The 25909-nt window shown below is 46.7% G+C and overlaps 1 protein-coding gene across 3 annotated transcripts in view; it reads left to right on the forward strand.

Moving 5' to 3' along the window:
- The window catches only part of TTLL6 (tubulin tyrosine ligase like 6), a 34432-nt gene continuing 8523 nt past the window's right edge, over nucleotides 1–25909 (forward strand). Inside the window, exons 1-11 of one of the 3 annotated variants that reach the window (XM_067714318.1) lie at nucleotides 1–801; nucleotides 1799–1917; nucleotides 2055–2185; nucleotides 3683–3839; nucleotides 4614–4757; nucleotides 5357–5442; nucleotides 10110–10335; nucleotides 11664–11839; nucleotides 13131–13319; nucleotides 13997–14174; nucleotides 15128–15409. In XM_067714318.1, the coding sequence (XP_067570419.1) occupies nucleotides 1897–1917; nucleotides 2055–2185; nucleotides 3683–3839; nucleotides 4614–4757; nucleotides 5357–5442; nucleotides 10110–10335; nucleotides 11664–11839; nucleotides 13131–13319; nucleotides 13997–14174; nucleotides 15128–15409 (1590 nt within the window). In that variant the 5' untranslated portion in view covers nucleotides 1–801; nucleotides 1799–1896. Of the gene's footprint in view, nucleotides 2186–3682; nucleotides 3840–4613; nucleotides 4758–5356; nucleotides 5443–10109; nucleotides 10336–11663; nucleotides 11840–13130; nucleotides 13320–13996; nucleotides 14175–15127; nucleotides 15410–25909 lie in introns of all 3 variants that reach the window. The other 2 variants (XM_067714317.1, XM_067714316.1) reach the window with 2 other exon arrangements.

Here is a 25909-nt window from a genome sequence, read left to right on the forward strand (position 1 = left end):
AAGGAGAAACTGTGCGGAGTAAAAATCACACCACTTTTGGTTCATATAAAAAGAACCCACTTTTGATCATCTGTTTTATAGAATCAAATAATGGTGTGTAATATAAAACCGTGCCCGTCCTAATCTTCATTCTATTTGTGTTTAGAATCCCTTTAAAAAATTGTGTGGGGCGAGACGATGGATTTCCTTGTTTTAAGAAAGTACTTAAAGTACTTGTAACAGAATCACGCCGACTTCTCAGGATCTGACCACAGCTTCCACATTCTAGTTCTTCTTTAATATTTTGCCATGCCTTTTGCTCCATTCTGGAGGGGGAGTGAATTCCTCCTCAGACTGATTGATGTCTGAAAGCTTGTCTGCTTTCTAACTCACAGCTTCCCTTAGTGGGGGGGCAAGAGGAGGGAGACCATGAAGTATTTTGGCCAAAAAGATATTCACTTCCCGTTCCCGATGGGCCACTGGAGTAAAAGGATTGAGGAGGCGATGATGTTAATATGAAGCTTCAAGCAAAATCAGCTATAATCACAATACAGAATTTCTAGCTCGTGGGCAGAGTAACAGTACTCTGAACCCATGTTTTCTGTCACTCTGCAACCCTGGGGATTTGTGTCCTCAGTAACAGGGATGGTCAAACCGGGCTTAGCGGGACCACTTAGGTATCAGGCAGCTCCACGTGGGACACGATGTTTCTACGTGCAGCCCCTTGTTCTGGCATGTGTGTCTGTCTCTGTCTTGGTGTTTTCCCCTTTCTCTTTTCCAGATGATTGGTGATCAATCTATCCAGCTGCCGATATGAGAGTGGTGAGCACCTGCATTCAAGGCACCCACCATGGGGACCCACTGGATTCCCCCAAAGAGTTGGGAAGGCTCACTCATATATTCTTCTTTCTTTTTTTTTTTGAAGGGTGATTTTTTAAAAAAAATTATTTATTTTATTTTTATTTTCTGACTGCGTTGGGTCTTTGTTGCTGCCCAGGCTTTCTCTAGTTGCCGAGAGCGGGGGCTACTCTTTGTTGCGGTGCGCGGGCTTCTCACTGTGGTGACTTCTCTTGTTGTGGAGCACGGGCTCTACACTCATGGGTTCTAGAGCGCAGGCTCAGTAGTTGTGCCACATGGGCTTCGTTGCCCCGCGGCATGTGGGATCTTCCCGGACGAGGACTTGAACCCGTGTCCCCTGCATTGGCAGACGGATTCTTAACCACTGCACCACCAGGGAAGTCCACTATTTTCATTTCGAATTTGGGTGCTTTAGTTTGGTCCTGACTCTCCTGGTCACTGCAGGCCCTTCTTTTTTTCCAGGCTCTTGAAGGCATTTGAGTTTGTGTTGGAGTCAGCTCCTAGTTATTAAGATTAATGGGGACCGGGGAAGAAGGACGTGATAGCATGTATATGGTTTTGAAATACACTGCATAGTTTTTTCTGTCAATTTACCTTGCTAATTAAGCTTGGCTCTGGTCGACGTTAAGGATTAGTTTATATCCCCTGAACATTCAGTGCTAGTGCTTGGAGGAAACCCAGAGGCCTACTTCCTGGCAAGGGTGGGTGAAACATTCACCCCAGAAAACCTCTGTGGAGGTCACTGGGCACAGGCTGTGTTCCCCAGGAGCTTTCCACTCTCCCTGTTCCTTTCTCGGCAACGGTGTGTCCAGATGGGGCAAGATGGCTTCCAGTCCCAAGGAGCCCAGTTGTCTGGCTTCAGTGTACGGTCTGGGAGCACCTAGAAACGTAACCTCCCCACCACGTGCTCCTCCCCCACTTCCCGGCTGATGGGCCTTTCTTTCTCCACCTGCCACGGCAGTGCGTAGGGCTGCCCAACAGTATGGCCTTCGAGAGGGAGGGGAAAACGACGACTGGACTCTCTACTGGACTGACTACTCGGTGTCGCTGGGGCGGGTGATGGAAATCAAAAGTTACCAGGTATCTGGGTCAGAGCCGGTCCTCTGTGTAAGCGTGGCATCTACCCCGTGGAGCCCCAGTCTTATGACTGTCCCCAGGGGGAGCTCATGGGTACTCCCATGGGCCCCCTTGTTCACGACTTCCGGCTTCCTTTGCAGAAAATCAATCACTTCCCAGGGATGACTGAAATCTGCCGCAAGGACTTGCTGGCCAGGAATATGAGCCGCATGTTAAAGATATTCCCAAAAGATTTCCACTTTTTCCCTAGGACCTGGTGTCTTCCTGCTGAGTGAGTGCCCACCTGCGCCCCTTTCTCCACTCCCCACCGCCAGTTTACATTTTCCACTTGCCCCCGAGTCCCTGGTTGCTACTTTCCCTTCCCATAGGGTCTCCCATCTCTCTCTCCTCTTCAGGAAGAGAAGGAATAAAGGGTGTGTCCAAGGTTGAGAAAACACAAGGCTCTGCCTATACAATTAGATGACATTTAGGGGCTGGGTGCCTTGGAGCCTGTGCCTGCAGTTGGGATGAGAATTTGTTCTGACCTTGAAAGCTGTTGATTTTGAACTTGTTCCAGCCTTTTCACTGTGCACTTTCGGAATTTTTAAGGCCCTCGAGCATTTCTGGAGGGAGTGAGGTAATCGTTAGCACCCAGGTTAGGAGCAGGGAGGGACACCTAACCTCTGACCCATGGCAGTGCTGTGGATGGCATTCAGCCTTTTCCCATCTCTGGTCTCACTATATCCATCTGGAAAATGGACATCCATTCCTGGTACCTAAGATACTCTGGACCGCATCACGAGAAGCAGGAGGAATGTGAGATGACGTGAGCATGACCTGGGTACAGTCTGGTGTTTGGGACGAGGTGGGGGAGTAGAGAAGCATTGCCATCAGAATTATACTTACTCACAAAGGCCCCCCAGGAATCCCACGCTCCCGTCTCCCCCCAGTGCTTTCCCAAACCAAGCGCCCCAGGGTTCTCAGCCTTTCCTAACTTGTCTGGAACAATTTGCAGAGCTTAGCAGCAACTTCAGAGAAAATGTGTTTGCCATCGGGTTGACAGGCGCCTCCAGATTTCATGGCCACTGAGGGACATTGCAGTCATGTGACTTCTCCAGGGGTGACAATGCTTCTTTGAGTTAAAATGCAAAACAAGAAGTATAGCAAGCCTGAGATTTATAATCCTTTAAGTTGGTTTCTTTCTTCTGAATATACTTTCTTCAAACTACATTCAAAGATAGTACTTGCCCTGTCACGCTCTAGCTGGAGTGGAGGTGTTACAGAGGAAAGGCTGAAGCCCAGAGCAGGGGAAGAGACGGATGGATCCAAAGTCACATCATTTGTCAGGGCCTGAGTCAGATTCAGAACTTCACACCTCTTGTCTGCAAACTCAGAGAGCCGAAGCGCTCGGATCACAGTTACCTTTGTGGGGTGTGCGGCGTGGACCGGCACCGTGCCCGCATCGTGTCATGTGTGAGATAGCTGTCATTGTCTTCATGGTGTAGATGATGGAATTGAGGCTTAGAGAGGTCAAGTCCTGGTAAAGGGCTACACCGCTGGTGAGTGCTGTTGCTGGGGCTGAAATCCAGGTCTGAATTCCCTCCAGAGCCCATCTTCTCTCCGCTGTGTGTGCTCGACTGCCTCTCCTATAACCAGATCTCTGGGCGTCTGTCTGTCAACTCCAGGGCTTTTGTCACTTTTTTCTTTTTTTTTTTAAATAAAGAGCTAGCCTTCATTTTCATTGATCCCCCCGCTAAAGGTGTCTCTCATTCTCTTCCTGCTCTGGTAGCTGGGGAGATTTGCAGAACTACAGCAGGTCAAGAAAAAATAAGGTGTACATCTGTAAGCCGGATTCGGGCTGCCAGGGCAGAGGTATATTCATCACCCGGACAGTGAAAGAAATCAAACCAGGGGAGGATATGATCTGTCAACTCTATATCTCAAAGGTACTTCCTCCTCGTGATTATTTATTTATCATCCACAGCAACCTCAGGCTGTAGCTCCGCTGGACTGGTTGTGAAAAGAAGGAAGGGAGGGTGGGGTGGGGGTGGAGCCAAGTCCTGCCTTGGACTTGGTTGGACCAAGCCTTCTGACCAGAGACGTGACATGTGCCTGGGCCAGAGCGCCCTTGCCCTTGCACTCTTGTCGATTGGTCTGGCGCTGCCATGCTGGCCCCTTGCCTCTAACAGATGGCAGCTGGGAGAGCCCCTTGGGTCTGTGGAGGCCCCACCTCCTTTGGGAGAGGGAAGTAGCCCTGGAGAGAGCATGGTAACCAGCTGTCCATGACTGGAGGTATAGCCCTTTACAGGGAGGGAGCCTTCTAGAAGCTGCATAGGAGACGTGGCTGGCACTGCAATCAATACTGCAACTGCAGGGAGACCTCTGGCAGAAGTGCGACGGTAGCAAGCCCTGCGTGGTGACAACGTGGCCTTCATCACAGGCCTTTTTCATGTTATTTTGTCTTGTTGCCAGGAAAGCTCTTGGAGGCGGTTACTCATGCCATTTGACAGATGAGGAAACTGAGGCCTGGTGTGGTTAGTGGCTTGCACAAGGTCACATAGCCTAAATCCCCTTGTCCCCCTCCCCAACCCCAGCCCAGCCTGGCCTCTGTAACGCAGGTAACACTGGAGCTGAAGCCATGAAAACAAGACAGGGCGCTAATGGGCTTCAAGTCGGGGTTTCTCCTCTGACGCCGTGTGTCTTCTGTTCTCTCCTCCCAGCCCTTTATCATCGACGGGTTCAAGTTTGACCTGCGGATTTACGTGCTCATGACATCCTGTGACCCTCTCAGGATTTTTGTGTACAATGAAGGACTGGCGCGCTTCGCCACCACCTCCTACTCCCGCCCCTGCCCAGACAACCTGGTGAGCTCGGGGACACGCCGCCTCCCGCCTCTCTTAGCTGGTAAAAATTCCTAGTTGCCCCTACATTCTCAAGGCATGGTGGATGTGGTTGTCACTTGCTCAACTGTGGTTTACTATGTGCCAGGGTGTATCTGTTCTTTCCTTTAGCCCTCCCCAAAGCCCTCAGAGATAGGGATTATCATCTCCAGTTTACAGATAAGGAAATTAAAATCCAGTTATAAGGGACTTGTCCGAGGTCACAGAGCTAGGAAGAGATGAGGTCGGGACTCGTGGCCTGACTGCAAAGCCACAATTCCGTGGTGCTCAAGGAAAGAAGGATGTGGGCAAGGCCCCAGCCCTCCCACAACATCCCCAGGCCCTCAGGGCTCCTGAAGTCCCCCCTCAGCACAGCGCCACCCAACCTCAGGAGTGGGAGTTTCTTATTCTCCAGGCTGTAGGATACGCCTTCTTACTTCCTCTGTTTTGCCAGTGTAAGTAAGCCCTAAGACGCCCCCTTTCTTTTCCATCTCCTTAAGCCCCAGGGGCCATGGAAGGGCACAGAGAGGAAGTGGAAGGCTGCCCTTCCTCCTGACCCCGCACACTTGTGTCTCTTTCCCCAGGACGATATCTGCATGCACCTGACTAATTATTCCATTAATAAGCACAGTTCCAATTTCCTTCGAGATGCTCACTCTGGCAGCAAGAGGTAAGGAAGCGGCTTCCCTTCTCTTTTCTTTCCCTGCTGGGCTCCGAGCTGCTCTCTGAGATTCTATCCAAACCCTGTCGGTCCCCATCAGTGTTTCCATCTTGGGTCACATGGTGTCAGAATATATTTCTTTGCCTCTAAGCCCAGAACAGACTCCTTAGTCTCTGCCCTCTGGCTGTTAATCATTAAAAGAAGGCCACATCATAAACCCTAGGAGGTTGGGAGGAGGAGAGATAAACACGAACTGTTTCCTCAGCAGGATACACACACACACACCAAAACATACTCGTATTACAGTTGGCCCTTCTGACATTTTTAGACCAACAGATATTTATCGATTGCTGGTCTGACACCGGAGAAGGACCTGCCAGGCCTGTGGTTCCCTGGGGTGTTGCTCCAACAGAGATTCTCAAGTGATGTGTCACGATGCCCCTGCTCTTTCTCTTGCATCAGACTTAAAGGACTGATAAACAGGCAGTCTGTTTGGCTTCAGAGCATCAGAGAAGCACAGGAAATTTCATGACTCCCTTGGTAGCAGAGTTCCAAAAAGCAAATGGAAAATCACTAGGTTAAGCCTGCTGGAAGGGGACGTGTTGGGCTGGCAGGAGGCGATCTCCCCCTTATCGGAGGGCGCTGGCCACCCGACTTTGCCCACAGCTCCCACACTTCCTCTTTGCCCACCTGGTCTGTGGGCACCCTCTGGCCTCTTGCGCGGTTGCATGTTGAACATCGGGGCTCGGTGAGGCCTGGCTTCCAGTCCCTGCTCTGACCCACGCCAGCTGAGTCAGCTGGAGCAAGTCCCTTCACCTCTCTGAGCTTCCATTTCTTGGTCTGTAGAATAGGGCAGTGAGACGCCCTGCCCTGCCCACCTCGTAGGGTCACTCTGAGACTCAAGTGACCTGTGACAGAGCACAGATATTGCTTGTAGTTACTGTGATTTCTCCTTCGTCTAAAGGCATGTCATCAAAGGGCCCTCATCTCCCTCCTCTTACGAGAATGGACACCCCACTAACAGGCTTTGGGCCCTCAGGCTGTGATGGGGGGGGCGTGTTATGTGGCGCCAGGGCTAAGGTGAGGGTGTGGAGTATTGTTCTGCTACCCTAATTCCCCCTCCCCCCTTCCCCTTCCTTCTCCTCGCCTCACTCACGGGGCCTGGCCTCATCCCTCTTCTCCATCCTCCCTCCTGCTGGAGCTGTCGGCTGCCCCCCCTTCCCCTGCCCCTGCATTACCCCCAACCTGTCCCCCTGCGGTGCTCCAGGCCCATCTCTCCTCAGCTGCACCTGGATGTCTCCCCGTTGCTTCCAGCTCAGCATTTCCCAATGTCACGTGTTCTCTCACATCACTTCCACCTCAGCAGTCCAAGCTTCCCCCTCTCTAACTTCTAACCCGCAGGACTGGAGAGTTTGGTGTCATCTTAGATGTTTCCTTTTCCAGCATGTCATTGAATTCTGAAGTTTCCTCCTTCAAATGTCCCTCCATCCCTTCCTTTCCACCAGACGTAGCCTCATCCTCATCCTCGACAGCCGCACGGCCTCCTCACTCTTCTTAGCCCCAGCCACCTCTGCTTAACCTTTCTGTACCTCCGGTTTCTCCTCTCTAAAATGACGCAATAAGGAATTCCCAGGCAGTCCAGTGGTTAGGACTCTGCAATTCCACTGCAGGGGGCCCGGGTTTGATCCCTGGTTGGGGAGCTGAGATCTCGCAAGCCGCAGGGCGCGGCCCAAAAATAAATAAATAAAATGCATCCCGGCTGGCCAGCCTCACAAATATGCCGTAAGGACCTACTGAGATGATGTGTATGAATAGGCCTCAAAAGCAATACCCCCTATGCAAGTGGGTGCTGTTATTATCACACATTCCGTATACTCATTACTTCTGCTCTCAGGTAACCAGTGTGGCTCCCAGGTGCCTAGAGCATCCAATTCAAACTCCTCTGCTTGCTGTATGCTTTGACCAGACCCCATTTCCCACTATTATTATTACTACATTAATAGTTACCATTTTATTTGTTGAGCACTTCCTGTCTGCCAGGCACTGCTCTAAGAAATTTACATTCCTCAACCTATTTAATCCTCATAACAACACTATAAAGTTGGCGTGATATGATCACCCCGATTTTGCATATTGGGGAACAGGTGTAAAAAGGTTAAGAAACTTGCCCAAGTTCGCACAGCTAAGAAGTGGCAGAGCTGGAATTAACCCTGGAGTCTGTGCCCTTAACCACTAGCGGTACTGCCGGTGCCACCCGCTCCGTGGTGTTCTCCCAGGACACTCTTTTGCTCATTTTTGATACACAGGCCTTGCTCATTCCCACCTCTCTGCCTTTGCTCAGCTCCAACTGAAAACATGGGAGAACATCCTTGAAGGCCCTTTTGTCAAACTAAGCTTCCGTGTTGCCTTCTCTGACCTGGTTCTAGGTGCTGGTTCAGCCATATAACCACTGCAGTGTGGGTGAAACCCATCTTCTCTGTGGGCCTCTAATTCCTCACCTGTCTGATGAGAGGACTGGCTTCCATCTCTAAGGACAAGCCTATGGAATCCGAGTCTAACCACCCCCAGTAACCTCTCTGTCTCTGGACTCCCACCACCCTCACGGTCAGCATCAGCTGTAGCCCGTAACTTCTCTGTGCTTGGGGCACATGTTTTCCTTGTGTCCCCAATGGTACTTAAGTTCCTTGATGGTTAGAATGGTGCCCTGGCCTTCTAGGTGCCTCCCATGTTGCGGGGCAGAGTCCTTGCCTTTTCTCCCTCCTGTTTGCTTTCACCTTTCCTCATCTTCCTCTTCCCCATCTTTTGAGACAATCTGCTTCTCCTACTAGCCCATCCCCTACCTCAAATTCCCCCCTCCCTAGCCTGAGGCCAGCTGTACCGGCAGTAAACCCCTGCCAGGCTGCAAACTCAGTAGGAGCAATGAAGAAGAAGAAAAACTGGAAACCTGGCAGGCCTCTGGGGCAGAGACCGGGTCCTCTTCGTCTTTCAGGGTGCCTGGCACATAGCTGGTGTGTTCAATTGAATGGACTAGCCACTGGCTGTTATGAAATTGCACAATTATGTGTATTCATTGTGATGTGCCTGAGTCATCAAGAAGAGTTTATGTTATGATTCATAACGTCTGTTATAAGAAGGTAGAGGTGTGTATAATCTACTCTGGGAATATTTATTTTCCAGTTAGGCAAATTAAACACTTTTTTTTTTTTTTTTTTTGCACTTGAAAGGGTTGCTTTCAAGCGATCTGGAAAATTCATGTACGTGCAACACTCCATCCTTGACAATGGCAGGTAGAAAAGGTGTGCCTCTATATTGAGTGGCCTCTGTTCATCTGTCGTGATATAAATGCATCTTTGGTCGTCTCATGTGTGTGCTGACTCCTCAGATGGTCCTTAGGCTTCCCAGAGGAGAAGTGCTGGTTTCTTGGGATCCCCTCATTGCATGAGTTTTGCACACACAGCAGGTCCTTAGCAAATGTGCATTGGCTCCATTGACGGGAGTCCATCTAGCTCTTTGGATGGCCCGGGTGAGCTGTGTTTCCTGTCTTCTCATCCTTCTCTTTGTTCTTCATTCCCCCGTATCGCCCTATTTCCTCCTCCAATATTTCCACTTCCCACTTTGGCTCTCTGTGCACACCTGTGTGCATGTGAGGGGGTGTCTGTCCCCACCATTGGGACCTGTCAGATTCGCCCTGTCTCTGTACTGCCCAGCTCAGAGCTGACCGGAGCATTTCCTCAGATGTTTCCTCACAAACCTCTCCTCATGGGGTAGATATCCTCTGATTTCTGTGATAGGGTGACCAGCCATCTAGGTTTGCCTGTGACTGAGGGGTTTCCTGGGATGTGGGACTTTCAGCTCTAAAATCAGACTGTCTGGTTTGCCCTGGGACAGTTGGTAACCCTATCTGTTGAGATGCCCTGGGGTTTCCTTTCCCCTCTGGTCAGCGCTTTAGGGGGTTAACAATGAACAAAATTTCTGTGTCTTTAGCGTCCCCAGAATCCCCTCAGATAGCTGAGGTGGAACCCAGGTACCGGTGGTCTTAAAAGCCTCCCTAAGTGCTTCTAATGAACACCACAGGCTGAGAAACCATTGCCTCCAAAGCAAAACCATGATGTAGGGTGTTTTTTTTTGCGATACGCGGGCCTCTCACTGCTGTGGCCTCTCCCGTTGTGGAGCACAGGCTCTGGACGCGCAGGCTCAGAGGCCATGGCTCACGGTCCTAGCTGCTCCGCGGCACGTGGGATCCTCCCGGACCGGGGCACGAACCCGTGTCCCCTGCGTCGGCAGGCGGACTCAACTACTGTGCCACGAGGGAAACCCGTAGGGTGTGTTTTTAAAAAATTTTTTATTCATCCATTCAGCTTTCACCTGGGATACCGAATGCCTGCCCCAGCCCACAGGTGCTTTCTATGTTACAGTGAAAGTGCCCAGGCCAGGGCTTACATGTCAGTATATCTCTGCCCACTCCAGGACGGTGGAGGCTTGAGGAGTACGGCCCTGCGGCTCCTGCAAGGTCCTCCTGAGCCGACACAGCCCTGGTATGACCCTGGCTCCTGGGTGTCCCTCCCCACTGGCTTTGGGGCCTTATCTTCTCCAGAAGTTTCTGGTTTCCAGCATGCCATGGCCTTAGATGACCAGAGGTGGGCTGCCCTGCCTCATGGCCCGTGGTTCCCTTCCAGGAAGCTCTCCACCTTCAACGTGTACATGGAGAGCCACGGCTACAACGTGGGGCAGATCTGGAGAGAGATCGAGGACATCATCATCAAGACGCTCATCTCGGCTCACCCCATGATCAAGCATAACTACCACGCCTGCTTCCGCAATCACACACTCAACAGCGCCTGCTTTGAAATCCTGGGCTTCGACATTTTGCTGGATCACAAACTCAAGCCCTGGCTGCTGGAGGTGCGGGCTTGGGGCGAGGGGTGAAACTGACGCCTGTTACCAGGGTGAGCCGGCCGGGCCCATCCTTCCGCCCTCCTGCTCAGCCAGGATGTTGTAATCCACTTCCCAAGCCACTGCCCCCCAGAGGTGCTTGCTGCCTGGGGCTTCTCCCTTTGCTGAAAAGTGGCCACCAGAGGGAGGTAGACGGCCGGGAATTAGAGAATTCCTTGTGCCTTCTCGAGGTCCACCCAGACTTAGAAGCTCTCATCTCAGGCCCAGAGTGATTCTAAAGACAGCTCTACCTTTCATAACAGAGTCATCTCCCAGAAAGGGTGGTTCTTCACCAAAGCTGGGTGGAGGGTGTTCAAGATCAGACAGGAGCCACCAGGCTTGGTTCTCAGGGGCCTGGACCACTCAGTCCCAAGCACCAACGGAGAGCGGCCCGGTGTCTGTGGGCACGGGAATGGGTGGGGAGCCACTCAGTGAGTTTCTTGCCTCCCCCAGACCCATGGGGTGGTGGGAAGAGGAGGAAGAGAAGCTCCTGGGTGGCCTCCTCTCTTCCCGATTGGACCTGTGCAAGCAGCCCTTTCCCGTGGCCATTCAGGGTGCACGCCGGGAGTGGGGGTGGGAGTGGGGCTGCGGTACAAATCAGAGGTGCTGGTGACAGCTGCCAGTGACACAGCGTCAGCCCTCAGAGCGCAAGACCCAGATTTACAGATTCCTGGGGCCTTGCCTTTCCTCCGTTCCCAGCCCTTATTCCCAAGTGTGGCTGGGAAGGAGAATATGGCCGTTTGGAGCTCTCACCCGAAGAGCAGAATAAGCCACTAGGAGCAGGCCTTCAGAAACTGCTGGAAACCTTCAAATGTCACACAGTGCCTCTGAACAACGTAGACTCTTCTGTGGGCAGAAATGAGTCCTCTCCGTCCTCCCACCAGTCTCCCTGTCAACCCCGGTCAGGATCCCGAATACATCACTCCTTTCCCCTCCCCACCTCCCAGCCTGGCCCTTTGGACTGTCCCCTTCCATCTACTCTCTGGGATGCACAGTGCACGGGACGGGGCACACGCACACCAGGTGGAGGGGAAACCAAAGACAGCCCCCCCCGCCCCCTGCCGTGCTTCTCAGGAAGACAGGACTAAAATGAAAGCTAGTTAAACTGGAGGGGGTTCTGCTTCCTCCTTTCTTCACTGTGGCTCCAGCCTAGACCTTCTCTCCCTCTCCTTTCCACTCATCTTGGTAGCCAGGGCCCCGACCGAGGTGGGCTCGGGTGGTTCCCTGGAGGGGCCGTCCCGCCTCACACCCTGCTTGTACCCTGCCCAGCCTCCCCAGCTGCCGTCCTGCCCTCACAGGTCAACCACTCTCCGAGCTTCTCCACTGACTCCTGGTTGGATAAAGAGGTAAAGGACAGTCTGCTGTATGACACTTTGGTCCTGATCAACCTGAGAAGCTGTGACAAAAAGAAAGTCTTGGAGGAGGAGAGACAACGGGCGCAGTTCCTGCAGCAGTGTCGTTCTCGGGAGACCAGGTACAGTAATGGGTCAATTCTAACAAATGATAATCCTGTTTGGAAAATTAATATATATTGGCAGGATGTGGCAGTTTGAACAGTTTTACTGTGGCTATTCCTTTGTTCCTAAAAATAGGAGATTAAGTTATAGACATAAATACCTGTGATGGATATGAGTTTATTAATATCATATGAAGATCCAGGGATTACCAATTGAAAAGTAAAACCATTTATCTATACAAAAAGGAAGATTTGTCCATCCTCCCCTTGCCACTGTGTGGGCAGGAGCCTCTGTCGCCCTGCTCCCTGCTGGGTAGCATTTACCTTTTAACAGAGGCCTTCCTCTGTAGAGTGAGAAAGAAGACAGGAGCCTGGCCAAGGAGTGGCTTTGTTGCTTTTCAGATCCCATGGTGGCCCGCTGCCCCCCCCATGAGCAGAGCCAGCCTGATCCTTCGGGACTGAGCTTCTGGAACCGGGGCATGGCATCTCGGTTTGGATGGCACTGTGTTTCTCAGAGCGTGTTCACGTGCACTGTCTTCCCTGGAAGGGGGATGGGTAGGCGGTAGCATGGGGTGTTGTATGGTCCTAATTTTGGAGCTAAGAAGACCAAGACTCTGGAAGGGGAACTGCCTTGTACAGGTCACCTCGCTGGTAAGTGGCAGGTCTGGACACCGAGCCCGCTGGGTGAGCTGCCTTCCATTAAACTCTGGAGAAAGAGGCAGCGTCAGCTAAGGGGCGGCCAGGGCCCTTCTCTGGATCAGTCTCCTCGTCATGACTTGCCCCTGGGTGGCTCAGGGGCTCCTGGTTTCCCTGCTGTAAAAGGGGCTTATCGTTCCTCGCTCCCTGACCTCCACCTCCCCGGGGGGCTGTGAGGAAGAATGAGATCATCACAGCTCATAAAAGCTCATCAGCCTTATCCACGAAGCCCTCAAATTTAGCAAAACACAAGCTGTCAGTTCGCCAGAGAAGGGTAGCAGGGGCTGTGATTGGGAAGATGGCGACAGTCTGCCTCATCAGAACAAAGCCAAGGGGGAAATAGGCTCTACTTGTAACGGGAGAGAATTTGGTGAGCTGTCAGGAAGACCGTTCCAACCAGCTCTCAGTACACTGTGACACTTGCTGTCCCGGGAGGGCTAGAATCTCCTTTCAGGGAAACATTCATGCGTTCATTTATTTAGGACTGACCACTGTTGCGTGCGAGGCCTCCGTCTGGCCCTAGATGACATCCGTGTCCTTGGAAAGGCCATGTCCTCTCCAAGCTCGGTCCCAGGAAACCCTAACTGCAGCCCTGTGTTCTGCTTCCCAACAGGAAGGAGGAAGTCAAGGGCTTTCAGGCCGTGCTTCTAGAGAAAACTGAGAAGTATGAAAAGGAAAACTGTGGAGGCTTCCGCCTGATTTATCCCAGTGTGAATTCGGAGAAGTATGAGAAGTTTTTCCAGGACAACAACTCCCTCTTCCAGAATACAGTTGCCTCCAGGGCTCGGGAGATGTATGCCCGGTAGGAAGGCTCCTGGGGCTAGGGGAGCAGGGTGTTGGGGGAAGAGGGGTTTGCCTGACCTGAGGGGTAACCTTGGGGCAGCCTTGAAGTTGCTTTGGTCTCGCAAGGACCAGGAATCGTAAGATTCTTTGGTGTGGGATGTTGTTAAGTGGATATGGGGCTGTTTCTAGAAACTCACCCATGAGACAGGCACCCCCACCCCACTCCAGCATGCCCAGCCCCTCAGGGCTGCCTCCTGGATTCATGCAGGTGTCAAATCTAAGGACCGGAAGGGGTTCATCCCATTCGGTCCATTCCCCGCCCTCCACCTCATTTCATGGAGCAGAAAAAGGATCGTACAGCAGATAACAGCAGAAGAGGCTCTAGAACCCCTGTCTCCTGAGTCATGTGACTGAGTTATTTCCGTCACATCATTGGCCAGAGAAGCCCAGCATGTGAAGGGGTCCAACGTGGGAGCCCCTACCTTTAGCGTCCTACCGAGACCTTCTTCCCAGCACCTGCCAGTTGTGGGATCTGGCCTACTGGGAAGTGAGGAGAGAGGTGGGGTGTGGTGAGTGGGGTGCAGCCCGCCACTCCACTCTATGAGGTGGGCAGGGCAGGGTGTCTCATTGCCCTCAAGGACAGTGTCCACATTCCCAGCCCATCCCTAACCTACATGACTGTTCCTCACTGGGCAGGCAGCTGATCCAGGAGCTGAGACTGAAACAGGAGAAAATATCCTTCCAAACGAAAGATAAGAGGGTGGAAATGCAGGGGGAATCAGCAGGCGAGCGAGCGAGAGGCAAGCGCACGCAGAACTGGCGACAGAAACAAAGGCAGGAGTCCAAGACCGCCACCAGCCCGGCCTCCAAACAAGTAAACCTGGATGGGAGGGGAGCGCGCATGCCCAGCGCCCTTCCCTGGCTGGGGCCAGTCCAGGGGCGGGTGCTGAGGAGACCGCTACTGAGATCTCAGGCACACTGAGGGAATGGGGCCGCATGGAGAGCTGGGCCCCGGGAGGGGAGCCCGGAGGCCTTCAGAGGATCCCTCCATCCAGGCAGAGAGGACTCTCACTGGTGTGCCCTTCTTCCTTCAGCTGGAGTAAAAGCAGCTGGGAGGCTGACCACCATCCCCATGTAGGGAGTAGGCTCTAAGACTACCTGTGGTCATGGTCCCCAACTCTAGTTTGGGTTGGAATGCTCCCCTCCAGCAGGCCAGGGGCGCAGCTGAGAGAGGAGGCCACAGGGAAAAGCTTCTGGGAGGCAGGACCTCAGAACACTACATGGGGTGACTGAACACAGCTGGTGCTTCCAGCCTGCTCTCTGCTCAAAGTGTGGACCAGCCTCTAGGCTGGGGCCAGCTATCCAGTTGTCCTATCATCTGAATCTCTGGATCCCCTGCTTCTCTGCCTAGCTCTCTCTTCTGGCTCCCTGGAAAGATTCATTGACTTTTCAGTCTATCTCCTTCTCAAAGACTTACCTGAAGGGACAGGTTTAGAGCAGGTTTTTATTTTTTAAAAAAATAAGTTTGTTAGGGTCATAGACTCTTCGAGAATCTGATAAAAAGCTATGGAATCTCTTGCCATAACGTATACAAAGATACAATTTTAAAACTGCAGTTTCCAGTGGCTCAAAGGCCCCGTGAAACCATCCGTGAGCCCTTTAGGGGTCCTTGAACCCCAGGTTAAGAGCCCCCGATCAGAGAGACTTTGATTCTGATTGCTTTCCTCTCCTCCTCATCTCCTTTGCACCTACCCTCGGGTGCAGATGATCTGGAAGTGGACAGAGCTGGGTTCCCATGGGCTATACGTTTGGTTTCCTCCTTCCCAGTACCTGCAGCCATTGACATTAGAGTCCTGCACACCCGACTTGCTGTCGAGCATCAGAGACACAAAGAAAAATGAGACAGACAGCAGCCTCGAGCAGGAGGCCCCCAGGGAGGAGGCTGGCCCTGCTCCCCATAAGCCTACATCTGCGAGGCCTTACAGCTCTATTACTGACTTGAGGAATTCAAGCCTCCTCAGCTGCTCCAGGCCAGAGCTCAGTAAACCCGTCTCCGGAATCAAGGAAGCCAAGTCCACCTCTGCAGTGAACACAGTCACCAGCACTGTGGTAAGTAGAGCAGTCTGCCTTCCCTGAGGGCCGAACTGGTGGTGGGGTGGGGTGGGGGGTGAGGTAGGAGTCTGGCTTTCTGGTCCCTTCTCTGCACGTACTATGGCCCTTTGAGTAAGCCACTTACCCTCTCTGGGCCTCAATTTCCCCACTTGTGAAGCCCAAGTTGTGGAATGGCATACTGTTAGGAGTCTAGACCTATACCTTTAGGGCTTTTAGAAAGGCCGTCTTATGCATCCCCTCTTTTGGGCAGGTTACCGCCTGTTGTGTTAGTTTCTGTAGGGCCGCTGTAACAAATTACCATCAACTTGGTGGCTTGAAGCACGAATCCATTCTCTCACCGTTCTGGAGGCTAGAGATCTGAAAACAAGGTGCTGGCAGGGCCACGCTCCATGTGAGGGCTCTCTAGGGAGGATCCTTCCTTGCTTCTTGCTAGATTCTGGTGGTTGCTGGCAATCCTTGGCATTCCTAGGCTTGTGGCAGCATAACTCCAATCCCTGCCCCTGTCATCACACAGACTTCTTCCTGTGCTTCTCCTCTGTGTTTCTTCACGTGGCTTTATAAGGACACCAGTCATTGGATTTAGGGCTCACCCTAATCCAATATGAGCTTATTTTAACTTGAGATCTGCAAAGATCCTATTTCCAAATAAGGTCACGTTCTGAGGCTGTGGGTGTCCATGAATTTTCGGGGGGATATTGTTGAACCCAGTCCACGACCTAAACAGTGTTTTTCAAACTCCATTGTTGTACGGACACCTTTTGAAGGAAAGAAAGCTCTTTTAGATTCCAATTGTAAACTTAAATTATTTGTATAAATATATGCAAGTATAAAACCAGATATAAAGTCTTTACACGTATATAGCTCTTATGCAACTGCAAAACAAAACAAGTAGCACCAATAAAATTTGCATAAGATATTAATTTAATATGACAGTTGATTTTCTATTTTTCTGGAAACTAAGTTGCCACCTGAATGTAGTACCAACAATGCTAACACAGGTTCTCTTGTGTTCATCATACCTAGGCCCACCAAGAGCTATGTGACGACTCTACTATAACTACTGGAAAATCTTCCGCGTTGTTGGGTCTTTGCTTGGTCCAAATGCAGTGCAGAGTAGTGCAATGTTTTTCAAATTTCTAACCATAGCCCATAGTAGAAATTCATTTTATTTCATAGTCCATCACATACACACACATACAACTGGAGAAAATTTTCTAAAACAGTGCTTAGCCACACTGCATATAGTGACTCATTTTTTTTTTTTTTTGCGGTACGCGGGCCTCTCACTGCTGCGGCCTCTCCCGTTGCAGAGCACAGGCTCTGGACGCGCAGGCTCAGCGGCCATGGCCCTCGGGCCCAGCCGCTTCGCGGCATGTGGGATCTTCCCAGACCGGGGCACGAACCCATGTCCGCTGCATCGGCAGGCAGACTCTCAACCACTGCGCCACCAGGGAAACCCTCATTCTATTCTTTTAAAAATACCCGTTACATGGGCTTCCCTGGTGGCGCAGTGGTTGAGTCTGCCTGTCGGTCCAGGGGACACGGGTTCTAGCCCTGGTCTGAAAAGATCCCACATGCCGCGGAGCAACTGGGCCCATGAGCCACAACTGCTGAGCCTGCGCGTCTGGAGCCTGTGCTCTGCAACAAGAGAGGCCGCGACAGTGAGAGGCCCGCGCACCGCCATGAAGAGTGGCCCCCGCTCGCCGCAACTAGAGAAAGCCCTCGCACAGAAACGAAGACCCAACACAGCCAATCAATCAATCAATAGAAATGCTGTAGAATTATTAAAAAAAAATACCCATTACAGTCCACTAAGTTAATTTCCTGACCTACTGGTAAGTTTGCAACCGTGGTTTGATAAACACCGTTACAAGAGTATGCTTTGGAGCTTCATCACATTGGATTTGGCAATGATTTCTTGGATATGACACCAACCCCACAGGCAACAGAAGCAAAAGTAGATAAGTGGGACTACATCAGACTTAAACAGTCAACAAAATGAAAAGGCAACCTGTGGAATGGGAGAAAACGTTTGCAAACCATATATCTGATAAGGGGTTAATATCCAGAATATATAAAGAACTCTTACAGCTCACAATGACAACAACAACAAAACAACCCGATTAAAAAATGGGTAGAGGCAGGCTTCCCTGGTGGCGCAGTGGTTGAGAGTCCGCCTGCCGATGCAGGGGACACGGGTTCGTGCCCCCGTCCGGGAAGATCCCACATGCCGCGGAGCGGCTGGGCCCGTGAGCCATGGCCGCTGAGCCTGCGCATCCGGAGCCTGTGCTTCGCAACGGGAGAGGCCACAACAGTGAGAGGCCCGCGTACTGAAAAAAAAAAAATGGGTAGAGGCTTAAATAGACATTTCTCCAAAGTGAAATCAGCCAGTCACAAAAAGACAGATACTGCATGATTCCACCTATATGAAGCATCTAGAGTAGTCAAACTCTTAGAAACAAAAGGTAGAAGGGTGGTTGCCAGGGGCTGTGGAGAGGCAGAAACAAAAGGATGTTTAATGGGTATAAGTTTCAGTTTTGCAAGTTAAAAAGGTTCTAGAGATGTGTTGCACGACAGTGTGCATAGAGTTAACACTACTATACTGTACACTTAAAAATGGTTATGATGGTAAGTTTTACATGATGTGGGTTTATGTGAACCACAGCTACTGAAGCCTGCGTGCCTAGAGCCTGTGCTCCGCAACAAGAGAAGCCACCGCCAGGAGAAGCTCACACACCACAACTAGGGAAAGCCCGCGTGCGGCAACGAAGACCCAACGCAGCCAAAAATAAATAAAATTTTAAAATAATAATAATGAGTAAAGAGTATACTTTGGGGAATCTGGCTGCCACTGTTTAGATCCTGGGGTCTCCTTTTATTATATGTATGACTCCCATCTAGTCACTCTAATCTGCTTAAGCCTCAGTTTCCCCATCTGAAAAATGGTGTTTTCATAATAGTACCTACCAGCGGATCATCGTGAGGAGTAAACGAAAGGAGCCAAGAAAGTGGATCCACGAGTGGTGTTTATCACACAGGAGTCAGTACGCATTAGCTATTATTTTAATATAACTACTTCTTAAGACTGCCCTTGTTCTTTTTGCATTAACTTAAGGCTTAAAGCAGTACTATTGAACACTAAAGAGATTAAAAAAATAAGGCAGCTAACAACAATTCATTCTTTTTTTTCTTTTTTGGATTTCATGTTGATTTAATCAAAATCATTGGTTCAGGATGTTGTATCATACTTGGTTCATTCAAAGCCTTTGACTGGTTTGTTTATTTACTTGTCCCTTTATCCCTATGCTCACCTCCCATTCATCTATCCACCATCTTTTGTTAGTTTGTTTCCTTGTAAAGAAGGGATTTCTAAATTTTTTTATAATCTTTATTTTGTCATTTTTATTTAAAAAAATTTTTTGGTCACGCTGTGTGGCATGCAGGATCTTAGTTTCCCGAGCAGGGAATCTAACCTGCGCCCCCTGCAGTGGAAGCACGGAGTCTTAACCACTGGACCACCAGGGAAGTCCCAAGAAGGGATTTTTTTAAATACATGCATTTAAAATCTGTTTAAATGTGATTGGGTTATTTATCTCATTCTATGTCCTATTTTTTTTCTTATTGAGCCCCACTTTTTTTTTCTAAAATCTTAACTGTACAATTCTGACAAATAAATACACCTGTGTAATCCATATCCCTATCACAATATAGAACTTTCTGATATTTCCCCAAAGTTCCCTCCTGCCCATTCCTAGGCAATTGCCCTCCTGCTCCCTGCATCCCTCCTCAAGGCATCCACTATCCTGACTCTGACTTTTTCCATCTTAGAGTAGTTTTGCCTGTTCTAGAATTTTGTGCAAATGGAATAATATAGTATATATTCTTTTGAGTCTGACTTTTTTAGTTCAGTATTATATCTGTGAGATCCATTCATGTTGTTGGGTATATCAGTTGTTTGTTCTTCTTTATTGCTGAATTGTGTTCCATTGTACAAATACACTGCAGGTTTTTTTTTATCATTCTCCTGTTGATGGACATTTGGGTTTTCCCGGTTTTTAATTAAAGCTCTTATGAACGTTCCTGTACAAGTCTTTTTGTGGACATAGTTTTCATTTCTCTTGGATAATTACCTAAAAGAAGGATTACTAGGTCAAAGGGTAGTTCTATGTATAACTTTATAAGAAACTCCAAAGTCTTTATTTAAAGTGATTGTATCTTTTGTACATTTCAGCCAACAATGAATGAAAGTACCAATTGCTCCACATTTGTCAACATTTGGTGCTATCTGTCTTTTAAATTTTAGCCACTCTAATGGCTATGCTGTGATTTCTTATTGCGGTTTTAATTTGCATTTCTCTGATGATTAAGCATGTCAAGCACTTTGTCAAATGCTTATTGGTCATTCTTGTATGTTTCTTTATGGAGAGTCTGTTCAAGTTTTTGCCTTCCTCCCTTTTAAGAAATAGGATTATTTATGTTTTTACTGTTGTGTTGTAGGAATGCTTTATATAGTCTGGAAACTTACCTATTCTTTTTCTTGATAGTGTTTTTTGATTAGTGAAAAAACTTAATTTTGATGAAGCTTATCAATTTTTCTTTTATGATTTTTGCTTTCTGTGTCCTATATAAGAAATTTTCATGCACTCTCAGGTCACAAAGATATTCTCCTAGGTTTTTTCTAAAAGCTTTATAGCTTTAGCTTTGTGTATAGTTCCATGATCTGTTTCAAATTAACTTTTGAGTGTGCTAGGTGATGGGCACTAGGATTTTTTCCCCATATGCACATCTAGTTACTACACTATTTATTGAAAGACTTTCCTTTCTCATTGAATTGCTTGGGTGCCTTATAAATTCTAGTAAGGATTTTTGTTGTTGATTCTGTAGGATTTTCAACAAACAAGTATGTCATCTTCAAATAAAGATGGGTTTTACTTCCTTCTTTCCAATCTTTATGCCTTTTATTTCTTTTTCTTACCTTACTGCCTGGCTGGGATTTCTAGTACAGTGTTGAACAGGAGTGGAGAGAACAGATATCCTTGCCCTGTTTCCAGTCTTAAAGGGGAAACATTCCAGTCTTTTATCATTAAGTATGGTGTTAGCTGTAGGGTTTTTGTAGATATTCTTTACTAGGTTGAAGATGTTCGCTTCTATTCCTAGTTTGCTGAGAGTTGTTTTTAATCATGAATGGATGATGAATTTTGTCAAGTGCTTTTTCGGTATCAGTTGATAGTACCATATAGTTTTTCTACTTTAGACTGTTAATATGGTGGATTACATTGATTTTTTTTTTTTTTTTTTTTTTTGGCCACACCTCGTGACGTGCAGGATCTTAGTTCGTGGATCGGGGGTCAAACCCATGCGCCCTGCAGTGAAAGCACAGAGGACTGCCAGGGAAGTCCCATCATTGATTAATTTTTGATCTTTAGCCAGTCTTACATTCCTGGAATAAACCCCACTTAACCATGATGTATTGTTCTTTTTATGCATTGCTGGATTCAACTTAATAATGTTTTGTTGAGGATTTTTTTTTTTTTTTTTTGCGGTATGCGGGCCTCTCACTGTTGTGGCCTCTCCCGTTGCGGAGCACAGGCTCCGGACGCGCAGGCTCAGCGGCCATGGCTCACGGGCCTTGCCGCTCCGCGGCATGTGGGATCTTCCCGGACCGGGGCACAAACCCGTGTCCCCTGCATCGGCAGGTGGACTCTCAACCACTGCGCCACCAGGGAAGCCCTGTTGAGGATTTTTATGTCTGTGTTCATAAAAGATGTTAGTTTATAAGGTTTTATTTCTTCTTTTACTTTTTTTCTTTTTTCTTTTTTTTTGGTCTGTTAGCTCCATAAAATAAATTGGGAAGTGTTCCCTCCTCTTCTGTTTTCTGGAAGAGATAGTGTAGAATTGTCATTATTTCTTATTTAAATATTCAGTTAGAGTTCTCCAGTAAAATTATCTTGGCCTGGAGATTTCTTTTCTGGAATATTTTAGACTACAGTTCAATTTCTTTAATGTTATGTATTTTATTTTGAGTGAGTTTTGGTGGTTTGTGGTTTTTGAGGTATCAGTCCAATTTATCTAAGTTGTTGGATTTATATGTGAAAAGTTGTTTATAGTACGTCCCTATTATCCTTGTAATGTCTGCAGAGTTTGTAGTGATACCCTCTCTTTCATTCCTGATATGGGTAATTTGTTTGTTCTTTCACTCTCTTTTTTTTCTTGGTAAGTGTTGCTAGGAGTTTATCAGTTAATTCTTTTCGAAAAACTGGGTTTTTGTTTCATTTTTTTTCTATTATTTTCCAATTTTTTATTTCACTGATTTCTGCCCTTATTAATACTTATGTTCTGCTTGCTTTGGATTATTTTTCTTTTCTTTTTTCTAATTTCTTACGGGGGAAGCTTAGAATGTTGATTAAGACCTTCTTCCCTAATATAAACATTTAATGCTATAAATTCCTAAGAACAACTTTAGCTAGATACCACAAATTTTGATATATTTTCATTTTCATTTAGTCCAAAATATTTTATAATTTCACTTGAGATTTTCTTTATGACCCATGGGTTATTTAGAAATGTAGGGTTTTTTTAATTTAAAAAAATTTATTTTTATTGAAGTATAGTTGCTGTACAATATTATATAAATTACAGGTATACAATATAGTGATTCACAGTTTTTAAAGGTTATACTCCATTTATTTTATGTAAAATATTGGCTTTATTCCCCATGTTGTGCAATATATCCTTGTAGCTTATTTTGTACCTAATAGTTTGTACTTCTTAATCCCCTACCCCTATATTGCCCCTCACCCCTTCCCTCTCCCCACTGGTAGCCACTAGTTTATTCACTATATCTGTGAATCTGCTTCTTTTTTTTTTATATCCACTAGTGGGTTGTATTTTTTAGAGTCTACATATGAGTGATATTGTACAGTATTTGTCTTTCTCTGTCTGACTTATTTCACTTAGCCGAATGTCCTCTAAGTCCATCCATGTTACTGCAAATGGCAAAATTTCTTTTTTTTATAGCTAAGTAATATTCCATTGTAAATATAGACCACATCTTCTTTATCCATTCGTCTGTTGATGGATACTTAGGTTGCTTCCATATCTTGGCAATTGAGAAATGTGTTGTTTAATTTTCAGTTGTTGGGAGATTTTCCTGGTGTTTTTCTGTTACTGCTTTCTACTTTAATTCCATATCGTCAGAGAACATACTTTATATGATTTCAGTTCTTTTAAATTTGTTAGAGTTTATGTTATGACTCAGAATATGGTCTCTTTTGGAGAATGTTTCACGTGCACTTCAGAAGAATGTCTATTTTGCTGCTGTTGCGTAGTGAGTCAATTAGATCTGTTTGGTTGCTGATGTCGTTCAGTCCTTCTATATTCTTATTAATTTTCTGTACACTTAGTTCTGTTAATCACTGAGTTCTATTAATTACCGAAACCCACCTCAGGATTTCATCATGGACATGGGGGTACAGAGAGCGGAGAAAAGAAAAGACGAAAAAAAGGTCTTTGAGCCACAGCTATAGGGCTTCTCGTAGAGCTTTCTCTGTCTACTCCCCAGTAGCCACTTTTGAGTTTTGAGTTGCCTTGAGTTCAGGTCAGAGGATACTGGAGGAAAAACAGTAGACTCGCTGCTCTCTTGCTGGTACTTTAAATTCTCATCTTCCTCAATCTGCCTGCTACTGTTTACTTTTCAGAATTGTCAGATAGCTACTCTATGCGTGCATTCTGTGCAGGTTTTATAGGAACAGTCAGTGGGAGAGACAGATGCAGTATGCTTAATCCATCTCAGCTAGAACCAAGACTACTGTCCCTTCTCATTGTTTTAAATTTCCTTATCCCTTTGATGTCTGCATGATCCGTAGTGATATCCCCTCTTTCATGGATGATAAAAGCAATTTCTGTTTCCTCTTTTTTTAATCTTGATCTTACTATGGGCTTATCCATTTTATTAAGTAAAGAACCAGCTTTAAGCTTTGTTAATTTTCTCTATGGTTTATTTTCTATTTCATTGCTTTCCAGTATTATCTTTATTACTTCCTTTTTATTCTACTAGCTTTTAGTTTAATTCGGTCACCATTTTCCAGCCTTTTAAAGTAGAAAGTTAGATTATTTATTGTAAGCCTTTCTTCCTTTCTAATATGTGTTTAGCACTATAAATTTCCCTGTAAACACTAGTTTATCTGCATATGTTGCATTTTTATTATCATTGTTTGAAATATTTCCTAATTTCCTTGTGATTTCATTTTTGTTCCATGGGTGATCTAGAAGTATATTGTTTAATTTTTTAATATTTAGGGATTTTCTAGATATCTTATGGTTATTAATTTCTGATTTAATTCCTTTGCGATTAGTAGAAATGCTTTGTTAAAATTTATCAAGACTTATTTTACGGCCCAGCAAATGATTTATCTTGATGAATGTTTCATGTGCACTTGGAAAGAATGTGTGTTCTACAGTTGCTGAGTATAGTGTTCTGTGAATCAATTAGATCACTCTGGTTGACAGCGTCACTCAGATTTTCCATATCTAGACTGATTTAGTTTCTACTTTTTATATCAGTTGCTGAGAGATGGATGGTAACATCTCAACCCCAATTGTGGATTTGTGTATTTCTACCTTTTGTTCTGTCAGTTTTTGTTTCATGTGTTTTGAAGCTCTTTTATTAGGTACACATTTATAATTATTTTGTCTTTTTGATGTAGTGACCCTTTTATCATCATGAAATGATAAAATCTTCTTTATCCCAGGTAGTACTCCCTGTCCTAGAATTTATTTTGTTTGATATTAATATAACCACTCCAGCTGGTTGTGGTTAGTGTTTGCATGGTATATCTTTTTTAAAAAAATCCTTTTAATTTCAACTCACTTTTCTCATTATATTTAAAGGATTTCTCTTATATACAGACATAAGTGGGTCTTGCTTTCTTATCCAGTGTGACAACATCTGCCTTATAATTGGAGTACTCCATTTTCATTTAATGTAGTTATTAATACAATTTAGGGCTGAAATTCTGTTTGTTTTCTATACATATTTTCTGTTTCTGCTTTTTCCCCGTGTTCCTCCTTTTCTGCTTTCTTTTGGATCAATCAAAAAGTGAGTATTTGTTAGTTTTAATTTCTCCGTCATCTTTTTAGTTATAAGTTTTTGCCTTTTTGTGGGGGGTGTTATTCTATGGATTGCAATATTCATCTTCAGCTTGTCAGAATCTACTTAGAGGTAACGTTGTACTTAATTTTAAATATGGCAAACTTATTCTCTCTTTTGTACTAACATACACTACTAGTATTTATTGTAGTGCACATCTGTATACTGGTGATGAATTTTCTGTTTTTGTTTATCTGAAAATGTCTTTATTTAAAAGCCTTCATTTTGAAGGAGATTTTTGTTGGACCTAGAATTCTGGGTTAACATTATTCTTGAAGCACTTTCAAAATGCTGTTCCAGTTCTTCTGATCTTCTTCTTTTTCTTTTTTAATGAGAAATTAACTGTATTCATATCATTGTCCCATGTATGTAATGTGACATTTTTCTCTGGCTGCTCTCTTTACCTCTGAATTTCAGCAATTTGAAATGCAATATGATGTAGTTTTATTTGTATTTATCCTATTTAGGATTCTTGAGCTTGTTGGTTTTGTATATTGATGTCTTCCACCAAATTTGAGACGTTTCTCTCCATTATGTCTTCATATATCTTTCCTGCCTTATTTTGTTCCTCTCTGTTGTATTTTCTGTCTCTATCAGGACTCTAGGTAGCTCATATAAATAGAATCATACAATATTTGTACTTCTGTGTCTGGTTTATTTCACTTAGAATAATGTGTTCAAAGTTCATTTATGTTGTAGCGTGTATCAGAATTTCCTTCCTTTTTGAGGCTAAATAATATTCCATTGTGTGTATACACCACATTTTTTTTTTTTTTTTTTTTTTTGCGGTATGCGGGCCTCTCACCACTGTGGCCTCTCCCGTTGCGGAGCACAGGCTCCGGACGTGCAGGCTCAGCGGCCTTGGCTCATGGGCCCAGCCGCTCCGCATCATGTGGGATCTTCCCGGACGGGGGCACGAACCCGTGTCCCCTGCATCGGCAGGCGGACTCTCAACTACTGCGCCACCAGGGAAGCCCATACACCACATTTTTTTTATCCATTCATTTGTTGGTGGACATTTGGGTTGTGTCCACTTTTGGCTATTGTGAATAATGTTGCTGGGAACCTTGGTGTACTTGTTTAAAAGGAGCAATCTAATAACTTATTTAGCATATATAGCTAGGAGCAGAATTGCTGGGTCACAGGGTATTTGCAATCTTATCTAACCAAGTATTTCTAGATGGTTCACCAGAATGGCTGGACCAGCCTACATTCTCAACAGCAGTTCATGAGACACCCCCGCCCTTCCCACCAACACTGATATCCAGCTTTCTAATTTTTGCCAGTCTAATAGCTGTGAAGTAATACCTATTTCTCTATTACCAGTCTCCAGGGTTTAAAATCTATCT

Source organism: Pseudorca crassidens, chromosome 19 (assembly GCF_039906515.1).
Source record: "Pseudorca crassidens isolate mPseCra1 chromosome 19, mPseCra1.hap1, whole genome shotgun sequence".
In the NCBI taxonomy this organism is placed as follows: Eukaryota; Metazoa; Chordata; class Mammalia; order Artiodactyla; family Delphinidae; genus Pseudorca; species Pseudorca crassidens.